This window comes from Salvelinus alpinus, chromosome 10 (assembly GCF_045679555.1).
Source record: "Salvelinus alpinus chromosome 10, SLU_Salpinus.1, whole genome shotgun sequence".
NCBI classification, from domain to species: domain Eukaryota; kingdom Metazoa; phylum Chordata; class Actinopteri; order Salmoniformes; family Salmonidae; genus Salvelinus; species Salvelinus alpinus.
In genome coordinates this window covers 65778941-65802375 of record NC_092095.1, presented here as the reverse complement: position 1 = coordinate 65802375, position 23435 = coordinate 65778941, and the positions used below count along the sequence as shown (strand labels likewise).

The following is a 23435-nucleotide window of genomic DNA, read 5'->3' as shown; positions in this document are numbered from 1 at the left end:
CATGCGCTGAAAACAACAGGTGTAGTAGACCTTACAGTGAAAAGCCCTTAACCAACAACGCAGTTTTAAGAAAAATAAGTGTAAAGAAAGTATTTACTAAAATAAACTGCAGTAAAAAATATAAAATAAAAAATAAATAAAAAAAGAGAAGAAAATAGAAAAATAACAAGTAATTAAAGAGCAGTAAAATAATAGTAGTGAGGCTATATACTTGGGTACCAGTACAGAGTCAATGTGCGGGGCACCGGTTAGTCGAGGTAATTGAGGTCATATGTACATGTAGGTAGAACATGGGGGTCAATGCAAATAGTCCGGGTAGCCATTTGATTGGCTGTTCAGGAGTCTTATCCGGCAGAAGCTGTTAAGAAGCCTTTTTGACCTAGACTTGGCGCTCCGGTACCGTTGCCGTGCGGTAGCAGAGAGAACAATCTAGGGTGCAATTTAACGTCTATTCCACCTTGGTTCAACGTAATTTCATTGAAATGAATTGAAATGACGTTGATTCAACCAGTGTGTGCCCAGTGGGAAGCGGAATAAATAAGCTTTGTGTGAAATGTATAGAGAGACCAGTTCATAGAACGCTTTGTGTTAAATGTATAGAGAGACCAGTTCATAGAAAGCTTTGCATTGTCTTTGACAGCATCGTCATTCATTTGATGCTGCTGATTCATTCAGGTTGGCCCAGATATCCTTCACCTTGGTCAGCTGTTTTGTCCAGTATTGTGCGAACATGTTTTCATATTCATCATGATCACCTGTACACTCCCAATGAGAAAATAATTCGAAAGAAGAAAGCTGATGACCAAAGCTTAGAGACCAGATGCTCTATGTGAATACTGTACAACATCATAATACTGGACACTTCACTTTTATAACGTCAATAATCGATGAAGTTGAAAATTGTTTAATGTCAAAATATGACATTTTCATTCTTAGCTTCATTCTACAGCACACATTTAAAATGTTATTTATGTTTCGCGTAATGGTCAAACGTTTGGATTACGCAATAAGCTTTATAGGCTACATCAAACGAAAAAGGTCAATGTAAGTAATTTGTAGACGCCTTGGTACGGTTCGGCTATCTGGTAAGAATAGAACGTGCGCCAGGTAAGGCATATTGCATAAAATTACAAAACTAAAAAACAACCAGCAAACAAAAGCAAAACAACAAATAGCATTAGCTATTAGATATAATTGATCAAATCACACGTACCTGCCACACATAAAACAAGGGTTAGTTTTGTCAGCGATGTACAGTCTAGTGCCATAGCTTCTTATTATGGATTGCACCGAAGAGACGCGGCAGTAACCTAACTTCTCACTCGTGGTCTCTTCTTCAGTGTATTGATGCGCTAATTCTTACGACTCCTTGTCCTTTGCAATAACTGATTCATCAAATGAATATGCATGCTCCAACTGAAGCCATTGTTCACGCCAGTTGTCTATTTTAACTGGGGACAGGAGCGACACCCAAGTCGTGGAGCCATCCATAAATCAGTGGTAAATCGTTGGTTAACTTCCATACATAGCCGCGGAAAGTAGGGGTGTTGAGGGTGCAGCACCCCCTGAAAAATCTGAAGAAAAAGTATTCATAAAAATTTGCACAACACCAGCGAACCCCCCCCCCCCCCCCCCCCCAAAACTACTTCCTGCGGCTATGCTTCTGTATATAATACATTTTATTTGTTCATAGTTTTTAAACAAGAAATGTCTGGTTCAAGTTATTCTGTTGCTGTTGAGGTGGACAGTCTACCACTGTACTGTAAGTAGCCTATAGTGCCCAAAATATCACAGACACCGCGCAGGACTGTTGAGGTAGCACAACGGACATCGTAGGCTACCACAGCCAGGTTTGGCTGTATGATTTAGATTTTGTATTGTCCTAGTGCCAAGTTCTGAGATTTACAATTATATATATTTTTTTACCATTTTTGACATGTAATTGCCTTGTATACACTGTCCTGTGCTCTCTCCCACAGGTGGTGCAACCTCCCTAATTTATCCATCGGTTGGTTTATTCCATTATGCGTATTAAAGCTTAATTCCATTGTTAATTTCATAAAGTGGGCAGTGGGCACACTATCAATCATTCTCATGTAATGCATTAGAGTCTGGCTTTGTTTATAGTATACAGTGTCTGCTGCAGCTCTGATATTGGCCTTGAGAAACTCCTGTTTATTATAAGTCCTGCTGGAGATCAATATGATTGAGGGTTTGTGATGGAGGACTGGCCAACCCTCGGGGCCTGGTTCCTCTCTAGGTTTCTTCCTAGGTTCCTGGCTTTTCTAGGGAGTTTTTCCTAGCCACAGTGCTTCTACATCTGCATTGCTTGCTGTTTGGGGTTTTAGGTTGGGATTCTGTATAAGCACTTGGTGACATCTGCTGATGTAAAGGGCGTTATAAATACATTACATTTGATTTGATATGTGAATGGATCGTGTGTTTCTCCAATAAAAGTAGAGGTATCTTATTTAGATCCCCTAGATGGCAGCAGATAATAGCCAATGACCAGTATGAGGGGCTCCTGTCATATAAGTTAGACCTGTTGGTGTATAGTGGGTCTCTCTTAGGAAAACAAGTGCTTTCTAGAACCTAAAAGGGTTATTTGGCTGTCCCCTAGGGGAACCCTTTAAATAACCCTTTTGGGTTCCAGGTAGAACACATTCCACAAAGGGCTCTAAATTGAACCCAAAAGGGTTCTACCTGAAACCAAAAAGGGTTCTCCTATGGGGACTGCTAAATAACCCTTTTGGATCCTTTTTTTCTAAGAGTGTAGTGGGTTAGAAGACATACATATTTACCATCACTAGGGCATCAACTACCATACATATAAATATATGCAAATTATCTACTTTAGCAGATTAGCCTAATTTGTATCATAATTATATATCTTTTTTTTTTATAACCACAGACCTACCTTTAATAAGATGTTGACCTACATGCTTTCCCCCTGTAAGACACAGGAGTAGACCTACATCTTACTGGTTATAAGCATAACCAGTTATTCAATTCACTGTGTGGACTACAGGGGATGCTACTGTATTACAGTTGGACCCATGTTGAAATGCATAGTAAGCCTATATAGTTTGGCCCTCTTGTGGTTATTGGCAATATGCTGTTAGAATCCCACAGAGACGGTAACTGTAAAAGTATCATAGTCCATATAATATCTATATGCCACATAGCACTTTGACAGACACAGAGAGACCCAGAGGCATATACATCATTAATTCATTAGAGTGTTTTGGTCATTTATCTCACAGCAATGTGTTGACTTTGAGAAAAGATTGTATTCTGATTGACATCGATATAAAAAAATTACGAGGCCTAATTGTTTTCACAAAATGATATGAATCGTTTTGCTCTAGACGGCCTATCTGGGTTCTGTGGTTAACCTACTTTGGTTTGGGCACGTCATGCTCTCAATGGATGCAGTACGCACAACTCTTCTCCTCTATGTAAGGTTACGTGTACTGTAGGCTAAAGGCCTATTCAAATACGTCCAGTCAATGTCAACACCTATTCTGTCAACAAATACCATTTCTGAAGAGAAAGTAAAATAGAAACGCACAATACTTTTCGCATACAAACAGTTATTCCGATGCAATTGTTGGCTATGCGTATTTTACGCACAGTTAGGGAAGCGTATAGGCCAGGGTCTGAGACAGGTGTACACTGTGCATCAAGAGAGCAACTGCATATCAATCCTAATGAGCCAATGAGAGAAGGCGATAAGTGATATGGGCGTGTTTATTAAGCTCAGAGCCTTTCCCTCGACCAATCAGTGGACTGTAGGAGGTGTTAGCCGCACTGAAGGGGTGTGTCAAAACCCCCCAGCCGTCTGCTGGATCGTAGTGTGAGGAGTAATGGCATGGAGTAACAGTGGTCAAAACATTGGTCACTATAAGAACTACAAACGAACCTCCTGTTTTCGTCGCGTTTAACTTGTGCATTGAACTATTTGGTCAAACGGAGGACGCCATGACGCGCGCGTGGGGACCCAGTTTCTGAAACTGTCAAGAGCCGATATTTCCTTTTAAATAACCGGATACCTTATTGGACATGTGAGTTACCGGAGTTATCGTCAGCAACCGTGCAAAATGAAGTTTCCCCTGTGTCTTCGATGTCTCCTCATCTCCTTCGTGGTGTTCAGGCCGAGCACAGCACAGTCAGGTGAGTGAGAGCAACAGACAGCGCGCTCATGCGCAAGGTCTTCGGCTATGGTATTTGCCGTTGTAAACTGCCCGTAATAATTGATCTAAAATACAAATAACTGATCACGCTGCTACTGATATGACATGTTGTTGTGAAGTAGAACGGTGTGTAAATTGACACACTTCAAGCTGGCATGTTGTAATAGTCCATGACATTACTGCAGTCGTCTTCGTAAACAAATCTGAAGTTCACAAACACGCATGTCATTCCGCAAAGTGCATCACCGGATGTCAATAAAGCCCACTCACTCAAGATTGTCACTATTAATGAATCCTATCCGATGGCATCCTTTCCCTTGGGGAATAGTCTTGAATTAATATTGTCATTCAACTCGAATAGGCTGCCCCACACACAGAGAGTCATGGATTTGATAAAAAATTCGTAGTTTCTAACGATAAGCTCCAGGCATTGCTTATTTATTGCTTATCAGGTGCGTCGTATCTGGATGAAACGACTTTTCCCCTTATTTGAGACGGTTGGGCTAGTCATTTTAATTATATAGCCTGAAGTGTTAGAGGCAATTATTCGTTTGCTGGTTGTTATTGCCATTATTATGTCGTTACACAGTGATTACACAGGCTACTTGTAATTATTAATATTGTGTAGTCTATATTGATTATATAGCTGTGCTTTAGCCTATACATTTGGTTTGCAAACAAACTTGACTGCGTCAACAGTTGTCGTTTAAGTGTCCTGCAGACTATTGTCTCATCAGATCATAATGTACCCGAGGCTATTTATTTCAGCAAATCACCTACATGAATAGTAGATTTTGGTCTTATGCTTTCGGCTGAATATCGTTGAGGGGTTCCTTTCCTCTATATTAACAGCAACATACATTTTATAACGTTACACTATTAAACATATGTAGCAAATCAAATCGAATAATTCCCCCTTGATTTTCACCTCCCCCCTGTGGTTTCCCTGCCAGCTGAGAATAATTGAAGCGACAGGTGAAACAGTCTCGCAGCCGCCACTTGTTTGGTCAAATGCGCATGGAGAGAGACATTCACATCGGCAGGCACTCGCTGAGGCAAGCAAATAGCTCACGCTCCCTCTCCCTCCCTCCCAGCGCGCCGTCCAGAGCGGGTCCCACGCTCGTCCCTCGGTGTTCTCATACCGTAACCTACGAGCCTGTTTGTACATTATGCATTTTGTCCTGCTACTGAAATGGAGCCCGTTTATGAATCGGGTTTGTTGTCGTCTCATTTATGTGTGGGGGTTGGCTGTGTCAGCGATCCAAATGAATGTCAAATCCATGGCTAAAATCATTGTTTTCAGAGAATGTGACTTAGCGGGCTACCGTCCATTTTCATTGTCATATCCATTCAACCGTTGATAAAGAGGGGGCCATTTTAATGACCAAATGATGGTGGCTTTTGAACTTTTCTACTGTACCTTCTACTTTTCATGTTGATTAATTGAACTCCCGCGTCTCACCTCAACCCCTCCTCTCATTTTTATGGGCTTTTATAAGTTCATTTTAGAAGTGCAAAATATGAGGACCTGAACCATCAGCACCACCGTGGGAAGTCAGGTGCTGCAGCATCCCCTGAAAAATGACAATAATAACAAAAATTAAAAAAATCTTTTTTTAAATGTTATTTTTCACAAAAGTAGTTCACTGGGCCTTTACTAGTCCTTTAATAGAGGAATAAAATTCAGACGTTTCATTCCCTTATAGAACAGTACATCAGTGTTGTATTCAAACACCATATCCTGCGTTTATCTCAGACCCATTTGTAGGATCCTATCTGGCTTGTCTGAATGCTGCTGTTACATATCTTAGCAGATTTGCCACAACTGAAGATCACCCTGGGAAATCAACATTATTCTATTCTCTACAATTCTATTCTGTTCTATTCTATATTAGTCTAGTCTATACTATTCTATTCTATTCTGTACTATTCTATACAATTCTAATTCTGTTCTATGCCATTCTATTCTATACTACTCTAGTCTATACTATTCTATTATATTCTGTACTATTCTATACAATTCTAATTCTGTTCTATGCCATTCTATTCTATACTACTCTAGTCTATTCAATTATATTCTATTATATACTATTCTATTCTGTTCTACACTATACTATTCGATACTATATTATTCTATTCTATTCTATAATATTCTATTCTATACTATTCTATAATATTCTATTCTGTTCTATACTATTCTATACTATGCTATTCTATACTATTTTATACCATTCTATTCTATACCATTCTATTCTATAATATTCTATACTATTCTATTCTATACAATTCTATTTTATACTATTCTATTTTATACTATTCTATTTTATACTATTCTATACTATTCTATTTTAAACTATTCTATACCATTCTATTCTATACTATTCTATTTTACACTATTTGATATTATTCTATTTTATACTATTATATTCTATACTATTTTATTCTATATTCTATACTATTCTGTTCTATTTTATACCATTCTATTCTATACTATTATTTACTATTCTATTCTATAACATTCTATTATATACTATTATATTCTAGACTATTCTATTCTGTACTATTCTATACCATTCTAATTTATTATATACCATTCCATTCTAGACTATTCCATATTATTCTATTCTATACTATTATTTACTATTCTATTCTATAACATTCTATTATATACTATTATATTCTAGACTATTTTATTTATTATATACCATTCCATTCTAGACTATTCTATATTATTATATTCTATACCGTTCTATTATATTCTATTCTGTTCTATTCTATGCTATTCTATTCTAGACTATTCTATACTATTATATTCAATACTAGTCTATTCTATACTATTCTATACCATTCTATTATACTCTATTCTATTCTATACCATTCTATTCTAGACTATTCTATATTATTATTTTCTATACCATTCCATTCTAGATTATTCTATATTATTCTATTCTATACCATTCTATTATATTCTATTCTATACTATTCTATTCTAGACTATTCTGTACTATTATATTCAATACTATTCTATTCTATACCATTGTATTATATACTTATCTATTGTATACCATTCGATTCTAGACTATTATATACTATTTTATTGTATTCCATTCTAGACTATTCTATATTATTCTATACCATTATATTATATTCTATTCATTCTATTCTATTTTTTTCTATTCTATACTATTCTATTCTATACTATTCTATTCTATTCTATTCTATTCTATACTATTATATTCAATACTATTCTATTCTATACTATACCATTCTATTATATACTATTGTATTCTATACCCTTCTATTCTATACTACTCTATTCTAGACTAGTCTATACTATTCTATTTTAGGACTTGACTTAGGTGCTAATGTAGTGTATAAGGCAGTAGCAACATTGTGGAGGTGCACATTGGTGTCACCATGTTTGACATCATAACGTTGGTCTCTCGGTGTTGAGGTGAGGAGACGACCTGCTGGTCCTGATTTGGTGGATGTGCAATATATCTGTCTGAAGGCAATATCACTGATATACACGTGTCATGAGGACTGGGACGCTCCCCAGCACACCCTGCTGTGTCTTGGTTCTCTGACTGAGGTAGAGGTGGTGCATGAGGACTGGGACGCTCCCCAGCACACCCTGCTGTGTCTTGGTTCTCTGTCTGAGGTAGAGGTGGTGCATGAGGACTGGGACGCTCCCCAGCACACCCTGCTGTGTCTTGGTTCTCTGACTGAGGTAGAGGTGGTGCATGAGGACTGGGACGCTCCCCAGCACACCCTGCTGTGTCTTGGATCTCTGACTGAGGTAGAGGTGGTGCATGAGGACTGGGACACTCCCCAGCACACCCTGCTGTGTCTTGGTTCTCTGACTGAGGTAGAGGTGGTGCATGAGGACTGGGACACTCCCCAGCACACCCTGCTGTGTCTTGGTTCTCTGACTGAGGTAGAGGTGGTGCATGAGGACTGGGACACTCCCCAGCACACCCTGCTGTGTCTTGGTTCTCTGACTGAGGTAGAGGTGGTGCATGAGGACTGGGACACTCCCCAGCACACCCTGCTGTGTCTTGGTTCTCTGGACTGAGGTAGAGGTGGTGCTGGTGGTGCACAGATAGGTCTATACACTGACCAACTCAAAGTCTGCATCCCAAACGGCATCCTATTCACTACGCAGTGCACTACTTCTGAGCACAGCCCTATGGGACCTAGGGACCCTGGTCAGAAGTAGTGCACTATATAGGGAACAGGGTGCCATTTGGGACGTGGACATAATCTGAAATATAAGTTTGGCCACAGTAGAGGGACTATATTAGACGTAACACACATTAATAGGAAATGGGGAGGACCCTAGAAGGAGAGGAGAGGGGGATGGGGGGATTGAGTGGTGAGAAAAGCAGCCTCCAGACAGATGGACGGGGTTATTTGGCATGTCGTCTTCCAGCCAAGAGCCATGTTTGTAATGCAAATTTCCCCTAAGAATATTAGCTATGTCTCCCGCTTGTGTGCGTGTGTGCGTGCGAGCGTGCGTGGTTGTGTGTGTGCGTGTGTGCGTGCGTGTGAGCATGCATAAATGTGTGTGTGTGACGTGCCCACGCACCTCCCCATGTACATATGCGTCTGCATGCCCCTCCACACGTGCCCCCATCTGCATGCCTGTGCATGCTCATCTGCCTGCATGTGCACATGTCCCCATACGTGTGCGTGTATCTATGTGTATGTATATGCATGAGTGTGTGAGTATGCGTGCGTACCTGTAAATGCCTGTGTGTGTGGATGCGGTCTTGACTCCGAGCATTTTCCCAGACATAGCTCTGTATCGTTTCTATGACGGGCCACATGTTTAGTCTGTCATGTCGTGGCAGATCTGTCTGTGTCTATCTGTCTGCATGTCTGTGTGTCTATGAGCGTCTGGCTGTCTGCCTCAAGGGCTATGTTTGTCGGTACTGTCTGCCTGTGTCTGTCTGTCTGCCTGTCTGTGTGTCTGCGAGAGTCTGTCTGTCTGTCTGTCTGTCTGTCTGTCTGTCTGTCTGTCTGTCTGTCTGTCTGTCTGTCTGTCTGTCTGTCTGTCTGTCTACCTCTGTCTGTCTGTCTGTCTGTCTGTGTCTATCTGACTGTGTCTATCTGTCTGTCTGTGCCTATCTGTCTCTCTCTGTCTAGGCAGATGGCACTATGTCCTAATCAGACTGCTGTCAGTTGGTGTGACATTTTGGGGGGTTCTCATGGCAATTGTCTGGAGGAGGACCAAGTGAATACCAATATCAAATTACTCATTGGTGGGAGAGGGGGGTTCTTCTCCAAAGCTGAGGTTTGAGGAAATGAGAATTTATTGCAGGGTAATTATACTCTTTAGAAATAACTCTACTGGAGAGCTTGGGACATGGATCTAGTTCTTCTGACACAATGAGTTGATATCAGATGGCCCGGTGCCAAACATTTATGCTTTACCACAAAGACCTTTGTCTGTTCTGTTGTTATGCTGTCATCATCATGATTAGTGTTAATTATCCTTCTGGAAATAAGTGTGATCCTGTGTGTTTACATTATTAGATAGAGAGACACGTATTGTTTGTGTGTGTGTCAGAGAGAGATGCAGAGAGGGAGAGGGAGAGGGAGAGAGGAGAGAGAAAGATAGAGTGTGTGTGAGAGTGAGAGTGAGAGTGAGAGAGTGATTGAGATGAGTTCAATCAGGGTGACATTGGGGCGGTGAGTGGTGGCTCGTTCATTGGCCTTTTAATCAAAACCAGCGATGGCTGCCCAATACAGCCCACTATAAGCAGAGCCTTATAATAAACGAGTTTATGATGCTTCACATGACAAAGCACACTGTCAAGGGAAGAGAGAGACACAGTCCTCTAGTCTTCTCAAAATCAGGGTCATATTCACTAGGCACCAAACAGAAGAAAACACACTGGAACATGGAGGGACTACCTGAACTTGTCCAACAAGAAGCGCTCATTTCCATTTTCGGTTGCAAAACATTTCCAAACGTGCCCTGAATGAACACGGCGCCGTACTGTGCTTTGTATTACGGCAGCACATGCTTAGATTTCTCAAGCCTTGAATGTGATATAATGGCAGACGGTTGTTGGTTTGACATTTGTTTGCCTGGCTCCACTACAGAGAGGCTTCTGTCTCATGAGTTCGTGAACCACCCAAAATATTTACATGAGCTAGAACAACTGCACAGCATGTGAGAGGAAAACATCCAAGATTGTGTCTTTCAGAGGGAGGAAACAGTAGTTTCAACAGCCTGAGTAGGAATCATCCCCTTCAACCAGCCTTCTCTCTCTCTCTCTCTCTCTCTCTCTCTCTCTCTCTCTCTCTCTCTCTCTCTCTCTCTCTCTCTCTCTCTCTCTCTCTCTCTCTCTCTCTCTCTCTCTCTCTCTCTCTCTCTCTCTCTCTCTCTCTCTCTCTCTGGCAGGACAGGAGAAGCATTAACCCGCATCTCTCTGTGCTTAATGACAAGAGTAATGTCTTTAATTGGGCTGAACCATCTCCTGCCAACTCCTGGTGGGCATTTTGATTGGCCAGTTGAAGCCTTGCCTGGCACAGCTTTCTATAGTTTAAAATGCCAGAGCTCCAAAACAGAATCTCAGACCCTTGTCCTCTGTAGGCGATGGAGAACACAGAGAGAGAGATAGAGGGGAGGGGGAAGTACAGTGGGCTAGAATCCACGGGGTCTGCCATTGAGGGAGGGGAGCACTTTGGTTTTGGGGCGACTGGAGAGTTTGTTTTCTCCACCACTTGTAATTCCACTCAGAAATAAACGTCCCCCTTTATGTTGCGGAGAGGGGGTGACCCCGTCCACCCACTCCCTCTCTTCTTCCCCCTCTCCTCCTTACATTGCTGCCAGCAACACCACCCTGCAGAACCTCATGCTGGGTTCCCTGTACCCTTTTCTCTCTGTTCTGTCCTCTTGCCTCTCTTTCTGAGGCGGCCAAGATGTCTGTGTCTCCTGGAACTCTTATCTGCGTATAACTTGTTTTGGAAGGTTTTCCAATATGCTGGGCTACTTCATATGCTCAGGCAAGTGTGCCTGTGTGCAGCAGTGGTGCCCCCACCTTCTTTGTCCCCCCCCCCCCCTCTCTCTCTCTCTCTCTCTCTCTCTCTCTCTCTCTCTCTCTCTCTCTCTCTCTCTCTCTCTCTCTCTCTCTCTCTCTCTCTCTCTCTCTCTCTTTCTCTTTCTCTTTCTCTTTCTCTTTCTCTCTCTCTCTCTGTTTCTCTCTCTCTCTCTCTCTCTCTTTCTCTTTCTCTCTCTCTCTCTCTCTCCTCTCTCTTTCTCTCTCTCTCTCCCTTACTCTCTCTCTCGCTCTCTCTTCCTCTCTCTCTCTCTCTCTCTTTCTCTCTCTCTCTCTCTCTCTCTCTCTCTCTCTCTCTCTCTCTCTTTCTCTTTCTCTCTTCTCTCTCTCTCTCTCTCTTCCTCTCTCTCTCTTTCTCTCTCTCTCTCCCTTCCTCTCTCTCTTCCTCTCTCTCTCTCCCTTACTCTCTCTCTCGCTCTCTCTTCCTCTCTCTCTCTTCCTCTCTCTCTCTTCCCCTCTCTCTCTTCCTTATCCTCTTCCTCTGTCTGCCTACTCTCTCTACCTATCATCAGTGTCTGTAACTGTGTCTGTAGAGAGTGATAGAAGAGAGGGATCTGGCCGTCAGCCTGGTTGGGCAGTATGTGCTCCTTTGTGTCTCTTAAATTATGACATCCAATTGGTCACGCGGACAATACGCTGTCAGTGGCCACTCTGAGAGATGGGTCTGCCTCTCATCCTATAGTGTGTGTGTGTATATTGTCATTTATGGCGAGTGGCGTGCGTGTGCATGTGTATGTATGTGGGTATGTGTGTGTGTGTGCATCCATGCACGCATGTGTGTCTGTGTATGTGTGCATTTGTGTTCTTGGGAATCTGAAGAAAAACTCCTCTTAAAAGCATTCTAAGCTCTTTGATTGACAGTGTTGCTCGGGCAACCCAAGGCTCAGTCGCTTTGTCACCACTGACTCAGAGTCCCCTTTGCTTTCTCCATTTTTTATTCGTTCAACTCTCGCTTTTTCCTCTCCTCTCAGAGCAGCACAATGGGAGACATTTGAATAACAATACAATTAGTCTAATCTCCACAAAGTCTCTCTCATTACCTCAATGGAGGAAATAGAGATCATTGTGGCCCCTGTAACTCCCTGTGAGTCCCTGTAACTCCCAGTAACTCCCTGTAACTCCCTGTGAGTCCCTGTAACTCCCTGTAACTCCCTGTGAGTCCCTGTAACTCCCAGTAACTCCCTGTAACTCCCAGTAAATCCCTGTAACTCCCTGTAACTCTCAGTAAATCCCTGTAACTCCCAGTAACTCCCAGTAACTCCCAGTAACTCCCAGTAACTCCCAGTAACTCCCTGTAACTCCCTGTGAGTCCCTGTAACTCCCAGTAACTCCCTGTAACTCCCAGTAAATCCCTGTAACTCCCTGTAACTCTCAGTAAATCCCTGTAACTCCCAGTAACTCCCAGTAACTCCCAGTAACTCCCAGTAACTCCCAGTAACTCCCAGTAACTCCCTGTAAATCCCTGGGACTCCCTGTAACTCCCTGTAAATCCCTGTAAATCCCTGTAACTCCCTGTAACTCTCAGTAAATCCCTGTAACTCCCAGTAACTCCCAGTAACTCCCTGTAACTCCCTGTAACTCCCTGTAACTCCCTGTAACTCCCAGTAACTCCCTGTGACTCCCTGTGACTCCCAGTAACTCCGTGTAACTCCCAGTGACTCCCTGTGACTTCCTGTGACTCCCTGTAACTACCTGTGACTTCCTGTAACTCCCTGTGACTCCCTGTAACTCCATGTGACCCACTAAAACTCCCTGTGAGTCCCTGTAACTCACTGTAACTCCCTGTGAGTCCTTGTGAGTCCCTGTAACTCCCTGTCACAGGGGGCTTCTGTGTTTGACTCCCATGATAACTCCCAGTCTCTCTCTCTCTCTCTCTCTCTCTCTCTCTCTCTCTCTCTCTCCTCTCCCATGTTATTATCTGCCTGCTAATCCCTTTTCAGATATTCACAGCAGCTAATCTGTTTAATTACTGGCCCAATGAGTGATATAGACTGCTTCAACATTCCACACCTTGCTTTTAATCTTGGTTTGGTATGTGAGTGTGTGTCTCTCTCTCTGTCTGTCTATGTATCTGTGTGTGTGCTTAATCTGAAACAGCCCAGATGATTGTATTATGTTGTGGACAGTAGGGATAACACAACCCCACTTGCTGAATTAAACAGGAAATATAGTTCTTTCACAGGTGCTGTTTTTTTGCCTTCTGATGTAAGCCGGATAACACATATTAGTCTGTATCTATCAACTGTTTCCTGTGTGTGTAACTACTTTAGTAGGACAGTGAGTCCAAACAGTAATGGTAGGTAGGTAGGTAGGTAGGTAGGTGAGAGCGAGAGTAGAGTAGGTAGAGTAGGTAGAGTGAGAGTAGAGTGAGAGTAGAGTAGAGTAGAGTAGAGTAGAGTAGAGTAGAGTAGAGTAGAGTAGAGTAGAGTAGAGTAGAGTAGAGTAGAGTAGAGTAGAGTAGAGTAGGTAGAGTAGAGTAGAGCAATACTCAATCATGAGGCATCAAAGCCAAAGGAACTGAGTAACATTAAGAAATGCTATAGATGGAAGGAATGCAGTTTGGAAACCTACCAAAAAACAATTAGGCAACAGCAAATTCAATCCCTTTTAGACAACTTCCTGGGTAAAATGTTCCACTGCAATAGTGAAGGTGTAAACTTGGCAGTAGAAAATCTTAACAGTATATTTGACCTCTCAGCTTCCCTATCAAATCTAAAAATCTCAAATAGAAAACCGAAGAAAATGAACAACAATGACAAATGGTTTGATAAAGAATGCAAAAATCTAAGAAATAAATTGAGGAACCTGTCCAACCAAAAACATAGAGACCCGGAAAACCTGAGTCTACGCCTTCACTATGGCGAATCACTAAAACAATACAGAAATACACTACGGAAAAAGAAGGAAAAGCACGTCAGAAATCAGCTCAATGTAATTGAAGACTCCATAGACTCTAACCAATTCTGGGAAAATTGGAAAACACTAAACAAACAACAACACGAAGAATTATCTATCCAAAATGGAGATGTATGGGTAAACCACTTCTCCAATCTTTTTGGCTCTATAACAAAGAATAAAGAACAAAAACATATACATGATCAAATACAAATCCTAGAATCAACTATTAAAGACTACCAGAACCCATTGGATTCTCCAATTACCTTGAATGAGTTACAGGACAAAATAAAAACCCTCAAACCCAAAAAGGCCTGTGGTGTTGATGGTATCCTTAATGAAATGATCAAATATACAGACAACAAATTCCAATTGGCTATACTAAAACTCTTTAACATCGTCCTTAGCTCTGGCATCTTCCCCAATATTTGGAACCAAGGACTGATCACCCCAATCCACAAAAGTGGAGACAAATTTGACCCCAATAACTACCGTGGAATATGCGTCAACAGTAACCTTGGGAAAATACTCTGCATTATCATTAACAGCAGACTCGTACATTTCCTCAATGAAAACAATGTACTGAGCAAATGTCAAATTGGCTTTTTACCAAATTACCGTACAACAGACCATGTATTCACCCTACACACCCTAATTGACAACCAAACAAACCAAAACAAAGGCAAAGTCTTCTCATGCTTTGTTGATTTCAAAAAAGCCTTCGACTCAATTTGGCATGAGGGTCTGCTATACAAATTGATGGAAAGTGGTGTTGGGGGTAAAACATACGACATTATAAAATCCATGTACACAAACAACAAGTGTGCGGTTAAAATTGGCAAAAAACACACACATTTCTTCACACAGGGTCGTGGGGTGAGACAGGGATGCAGCTTAAGCCCCACCCTCTTCAACATATATATCAACGAATTGGCGCGGGCACTAGAACAGTCTGCAGCACCCGGTCTCACCCTACTAGAATCCGAAGTCAAATGTCTACTGTTTGCTGATGATCTGGTGCTTCTGTCACCAACCAAGGAGGGCCTACAGCAGCACCTAGATCTTCTGCACAGATTCTGTCAGACCTGGGCCCTGACAGTAAATCTCAGTAAGACCAAAATAATGGTGTTCCAAAAAAGGTCCAGTCACCAGGACCACAAATTCCATCTAGACACCGTTGCCCTAGAGCACACAAAAAACTATACATACCTCGGCCTAAACATCAGCACCACAGGTAACTTCCACAAAGCTGTGAACGATCTGAGAGACAAGGCAAGAAGGGCCTTCTATGCCATCAAAAGGAACATAAATTTCAACATACCAATTAGGATCTGGCTAAAAATACTTGAATCAGTCATAGAGCCCATTGCCCTTTATGGTTGTGAGGTCTGGGGTCCGCTCACCAACCAAGATTTCACAAAATGGGACAAACACCAAATTGAGACTCTGCATGCAGAATTCTGCAAAAATATCCTCCGTGTACAACGTAGAACACCAAATAATGCATGCAGAGCAGAATTAGGCCGATACCCACTAATGATCAAAATCCAGAAAAGAGCCGTTAAATTCTACAACCACCTAAAAGGAAGCGATTCCCAAACCTTCCATAACAAAGCCATCACCTACAGAGAGATGAACCTGGAGAAGAGTCCCCTAAGCAAGCTGGTCCTAGGGCTCTGTTCACAAACACAAACACACCCCACAGAGCCCCAGGACAACAGCACAATTAGACCCAACCAAATCATGAGAAAACAAAAAGATAATTACTTGACACATTGGAAAGAATTAACAAAAAAACAGAGCAAACTAGAATGCTATTTGGCCCTAAACAGAGAGTACACAGTGGCAGAATACCTGACCACTGTGACTGACCCAAACTTAAGGAAAGCTTTGACTATGTACAGACTCAGTGAGCATAGCCTTGCTATTGAGAAAGGCCGCCGTAGGCAGACATGGCTCTCAAGAGAAGACAGGCTATGTGCACACTGCCCACAAAATGAGGTGGAAACTGAGCTGCACTTCCTAACCTCCTGCCCAATGTATGACCATATTAGAGAGACATATTTCCCTCAGATTACACAGATCCACAAAGAATTCGAAAACAAATCCAATTTTGATAAACTCCCATATCTACTGGGTGAAATTCCACAGTGTGCCATCACAGCAGCAAGATTTGTGACCTGTTGCCACAAGAAAAGGGCAACCAGTGAAGAACAAACACCACTGTAAATACAACCCATATTTATGTTTATTTATTTTAACTTGTGTGCTTTAACCATTTGTACATTGTTACAACACTGCATATATATAATATGACATTTGTAATGTCTTTCTTGTTTTGAAACTTCTGTATGTGTAATGTTTACTGTTAATTTGTATTGTTTATTTCACTTTGTGTATTATCTACCTCACTTGCTTGGGCAATGTTAACACATGTTTCCCATGCCAATAAAGCCCCTTGAATTGAATTGAATTGAATTGAGAGAGAGAGAGAGAGAGAGAGAGAGAGAGAGAGAGAGAGAGGAGAGAGAGAGAGAGAGAGAGAGAGAGAGAGAGAGAGAGAGAGAGAGAGAGAGAGAGAGAGAGAGAATGTCCTTTTAAACGGCACCTCCCTGTAACTCCCTGGTGACCTGTAATAAATGAGTGTGTGAGGGGAAGTGGCAGCTGTGACAAGGGAGTGGGTATTTAGAGAGAGAGATAGAGAGGGGGGTACAGAGAGATGTGTGATAGCCCCCACGCAGGAGGGTGCAGAGAGAGATAGAGAGTAGGACAAAAAATAGATTTGTGTAATGTGGGGGTTAGAGATAATAACAAGCAGAGGAAAAGAGGCAGGGGAGATAAAATAACCATGTACAGTGTGTATGATAGTACCACACCACAACCCAACACACCATACCATACCATACCATACCATACCACACCACGCCACAACCCAACACACCATACCATACCATAACACACCACACCATACCACGCCACAACCCAACACACCATACCATACCATAACACACCACGCCACAACCCAACACACCATAACACACCACACCACACCACACCACAACCCAACACACCATACCATACCATAACACACCACACCATACCACGCCACAACCCAACACACCATACCATAACACACCACACCACGCCACAACCCAACACACCATACCATACCATACCACACCACACCACGCCCCAACACACCATACCATACCATAACACACCACGCCACGCCACAACCCAACACACCATACCATACCATAACACACCACACCATACCACGCCACAACCCAACACACCATACCATACCATAACACACCACACCACGCCACAACCCAACACACCATACCATAACACACCACACCATACCACAACCCAACCCAACACACCATACCATACCATAACACACCACGCCACGCCACAACCCAACACACCATACCATACCATAACACACCACACCATACCACGCCACAACCCAACACACCATACCACACCATAACACACCACGCCATACCACGCCACAACCCAACACACCATACCATACCATAACATAACACACCACGCCACAACCCAACACACCATACCATACCGTACCACACCACACCACGCCACAATCCAACACACCATACCATACCACACCACGCCGCAACCCAACACACCATACCATACCATAACACACCATACCATACCATACCACACCACAACACACCATACCATACCACACCACACCACACCACAACCCAACACACCATACCATACCACACCACACCACGCCGCAACCCAACACATCATACCATACCATAACACACCATACCATACCACACCACAACCCAACACACCATACCACACCACAACCCAACACACCATACCATACCACACCACACCACACCACACCACAACCCAACACACCATACCATAACACACCATACCATACCACACCACAACCCAACACACCATACCATACCATACCATACCACACCACGCCACAACCCAACACACCATACCATACCATACCATACCACGCCACAACCCAACACACCATACCATACCACACCATACTATACCACACCATACCATACCACACCATACCACACCATACCACACCATACTACACCATACCATACCACACCATACCGTACCACACCACGCCACAATCCAACACACCATACCATACCACACCATACCACACCATACTACACCACACCATACCATACCACACCACGCCACAACCCAACACACCATACCACACCATACTACACCACACCATACCACACCATACCATACCACACCATACCACACCATACTACACCATATCATACCACACCATACCACAACATACCACACCATACCATACCACACCATACCACAACACATCATATCACAACATATCATACCACACCACACCACACCATACCACACCACGCCACAACCCAACACACCATACCATACCACACCACGCCACAACCCAACACACCATACCATACCACACCATACTACACCATACTACACCACACCATACCATACCACACCATACCACACCATACCACACCATACACCATACCATACCACACCATACCACAACACATCATATCACAACATATCATACCACACCACACCACACCATACCACGCCACAACCCAACACACCATACCACACCACAACCCAACACACCATACCATACCACACCACGCCACAACCCAACACACCATACCATACCACACCACAACCCAACACACCATACCACACCATACCACACCACAACCCAACACACCATACCATACCACACCACATCACAACCCAACACACCATACCATACCACACCACACCACAACCCAACACACCATACCATACTACACCACACCACACCACACCATAACACACCATACCATACCACACCATACCACACCACACCGTACCATACCACACCATACCACAACACATCATATCACAACATACCATACCACACCATGCCACACCACACCATACCATACCATACCACACCACACCACATCACAACCCAACACACCATACCATACCACACCACACCACACCATACCATAACACACCATACCATACCACACCTTACCATACGACACCACACCGTACCATACCACACCATACCACAACACATCATATCACACAACATACCATACCATACCACACCATGCCACACCACACCATACCATACCATACCACACCATACTACACCACACCACACCATACCATACCATAACACACCATAACATACCACACCTTACCATACCACACCACACCATACCACACCACACCATACCACACCATACCACACCATACTACACCACACCATACCATACCACACCGTACTACACCACACCATACCATACCATACCACACCATACCACACCACACCACACCATACCATACCATAACACACCATACCATACCACACCTTACCATACGACACCACACCTTGCCATACCATACCACACCGTACCACAACACATCATATCACAACACATCATACCACACCACACCATACCACACCATACTACACCACACCATACCATACCACACCGTACTACACCACACCATACCATACCATACCACACCATACTACACCACACCATACCACACCACAACACATCATATCACAACATATCATACCATACCACACCGTACCACAACACATCATATCATATCACAACACATCATACCACACCACACCATACTACATACACACCATACCATACCACACCATACCACACCATACTACACCACACCATACCATACCACACCATACCACAACACATCATATCACAACATACCATACTACACCACACCACACCACACCATACTACACCATACTACACCATACCACAACACATCATATCACAACATACCGTACCATACCACACCATGCCACACCACACCATACCATACCATACCACACCATACTACACCACACCTACCATACCATACCACAACACATCATATCACAACATATCATACCATACCACATCGTACCACAACACATCATATCATATCACAACACATCATACCATACCATACCACACCACAACACACCATACCATACCACACCACACCACACCACACCACGCCGCAACCCAACACATCATACCATACCATAACACACCATACCATACCACACCACAACCCAACACACCATACCACACCACAACCCAACACACCATACCATACCACACCACACCACACCACACCACAACCCAACACACCATACCATAACACACCATACCATACCACACCACAACCCAACACACCATACCATACCACACCATACCACAACACATCACATCACAACACACCATACCATACCATACCATACCACGCCACAACCCAACACACCATACCATACCACACCATACTATACCACACCATACCATACCACACCATACCACACCATACCACACCATACTACACCATACCACACCACACCACACCGTACCACAACACATCATATCACAACACATCATACCATACCATATCACAACACATCATACCATACCACACCATACCACACCATACTACACCACACCATACCATACCACACCATACCATACCATACCACACCATACTACACCACAACACATCATATCATATCACAACACATCATACCATACCACACCATACCACACCATACTACACCACACCATACCATACCACACCATACCACACCATACTACACCATACCACACCATACCACAACACATCATATCACAACATACCATACCATACCACACCATGCCACACCACACCATACCATACCATACCATACCACACCATACTACACCACAACACATCATATCATGTCACAACACATCATACCATACCACACCATACCATACCTCACCATACTACACCACACCATTCCATACCACACCATACCACACCATACTACACCATACCACACCATACCACAACACATCATATCACAACATACCATACCATACCACACCATGCCACACCACACCATACCATACCACACCATACTACACCACACCACACCATACCATACCATAACACACCATAACATACCACACCTTACCATACCACACCACACCACACCATACCACACCGTACCACAACACATCATATCACAACACATCATACCACACCACACCATACCACACCATACCACACCATACTACACCACACCATACCATACCACACCGTACTACACCACACCATACCATACCATACCACACCATACTACACCACACCATACCATACCACACCATACTACACCACACCATACCATACCATACCACACCACAACACATCATATCACAACATATCATACCATACCACACCGTACCACAACACATCATATCACAACACATCATACCACACCACACCACACCACACCACACCATACTACACCATACTACACCATACCACACCATACTACACCATACTACACCATACCACACCACATCGTACCACAACACATCATATCACAACACATCATACCACACCATACCATACCATACTACACACATACCCTCCTCCCCTCCTCCTCCCCTCCTCCCCACTCCTCCCCTTCCCCTTCCCCCCTCCCCCTCCTTCCCCTTCCCCCTCCTTCCCCTTCCTCCCCCCTCTCTTCCCCCTCCTTCCCCTTCCCCCCTCCTCCTCCCCCTCCTACCCCTTCCCCCTCCTTCCCCTTCCTCCCCCCTCCTCTTCCCCCTCCTTCCCCTTCCTTCCCTCCTTCCCCCTCCTCCCCCAGACTATATTTTCACTTAGAGTTTTATGTACCTTTAAACCCTGAAAAGGAGCAGCCATATTTCTACTGGACTGCAAGGTGACTGCTACGTTGTGTGTGTGTGTCTAGGTGTGTAGGTGTGTATTTGAGTGTGTGTCTAGATGTGTGTAGGTGTGTGTATGAGTGCGTGTCAACGTGTGTGTGTGTGTGTGTGTGTGTGTGTGTGTGTGTGTGTGTGTGTGTGTGTGTGTGTGTGTGTGTGTGTGTGTGTGTGTGTGTGAGCACTCTAAGGAGCAATTACCAGCGGTGGTCTGCTGCAGAGTACTTAGTGAGTTAGAAATGGAGAGGTGGATCTGAACATAGGACTATCTGATGTTGAGAGAGATGAGAGAGGGAAAGAGACTGAGAGATGGAGCGAGACTGAGGGAGGGCAAGAGAGAGAGGGAAAGAGGGAGAGCGAGAGGGGGAGAGGGGGAGGGGGAGAGAGAGGAGAAAGAGAAAGAGGGATAGCGAGAGGGTGAGAGAGAGAGAGGGAAAGAGGGAAAGAGCGAGAGGGTGAGAGAGAGAGAGGGAAAGAGAGAGAGGGAAAAAGAGAGAGGGAAAGAGGGAGAGCGAGAGGGTGAGAGAGAGAGGGAGAGAGAGAGAGGGAGAGAGAGAGAGGGAAAGAGAGAGAGGGAAAGAGAGAGAGAGGGAAAGAGAGAGAGGGAAGAGAGAGAGAGGGAAAGAGAGAGAGGGAAAGAGAGAGAGGGAAAGAGCGAGAGGGTGAGAGAGAGAGAGGGAAAGAGAGAGAGGGAAAAAGAGAGAGGGAAAGAGGGAGAGGGGGAGGGAAAGAGGGAGAGCGAGAGGGTGAGAGAGAGGGAGAGAGAGAGAGGGAGAGAGAGAGAGGGAGAGAGAGAGAGGGAAAGAGAGAGAGGGAAAGCGAGAGAGAGAGAGAGAGGGAAAGCGAGAGGGAAAGCGAGAGAGGGAAAGACCGGTATAGAGACAGAGAGAGAAAAGCTTTTATGGTGCTCCTATTGTTAGCAGTGTGTTCCATATATATCCTTTAGGCAGCTGTGGTGTATAAATGGCCACACTGGTTCCATGTACAGGACCACTGGCCCAGTGGCTGTGTTGGCCTGAGGACACATCACCCACATTGTCAACTACTGTGGAACTGATTTATGTCTGGTCATAGACGGTTAGGAGAATAGGGGACCTACTGGTTACACACACACACACACACACACACACACACACACACACACACACACACACACACACACACACACACACACACACACACACACGCGCGCGCGCGCACACACCTCATCCCTCCTGGCAAGGTGAAACTAGGCTGCTGATGTTGGATCATTTGTAAGGAGAGAGAGATGGATAGAGGGAGAGATAGGGGGGAGAGAGAGAGTAACAGTAACCTTGGGGAAATACTCTGCATTATCATTAACAGCAGACTCGTACATTTCCTCAATGAAAACAATGTACTGAGCAAATGTCAAATTGGCTTTTTACCAAATTACCGTACAACAGACCATGTATTCACCCTACACACCCTAATTGACAACCAAA

General features: G+C 43.7%; 1 protein-coding gene across 1 annotated transcript in view; it reads left to right on the top strand.

Annotated features, from left to right (window-relative positions):
- The first annotated feature begins 3875 nt into the window (after positions 1 to 3875).
- Positions 3876 to 23435, top strand: part of LOC139532648 (receptor tyrosine-protein kinase erbB-4-like) — a 686205-nt gene continuing 666645 nt past the window's right edge. The window contains exon 1 of the mRNA XM_071330551.1: positions 3876 to 4173. Coding sequence (XP_071186652.1) covers positions 4101 to 4173 — 73 coding nt within the window. The 5' untranslated portion in view covers positions 3876 to 4100. The remainder of the gene's footprint in view (positions 4174 to 23435) is intronic.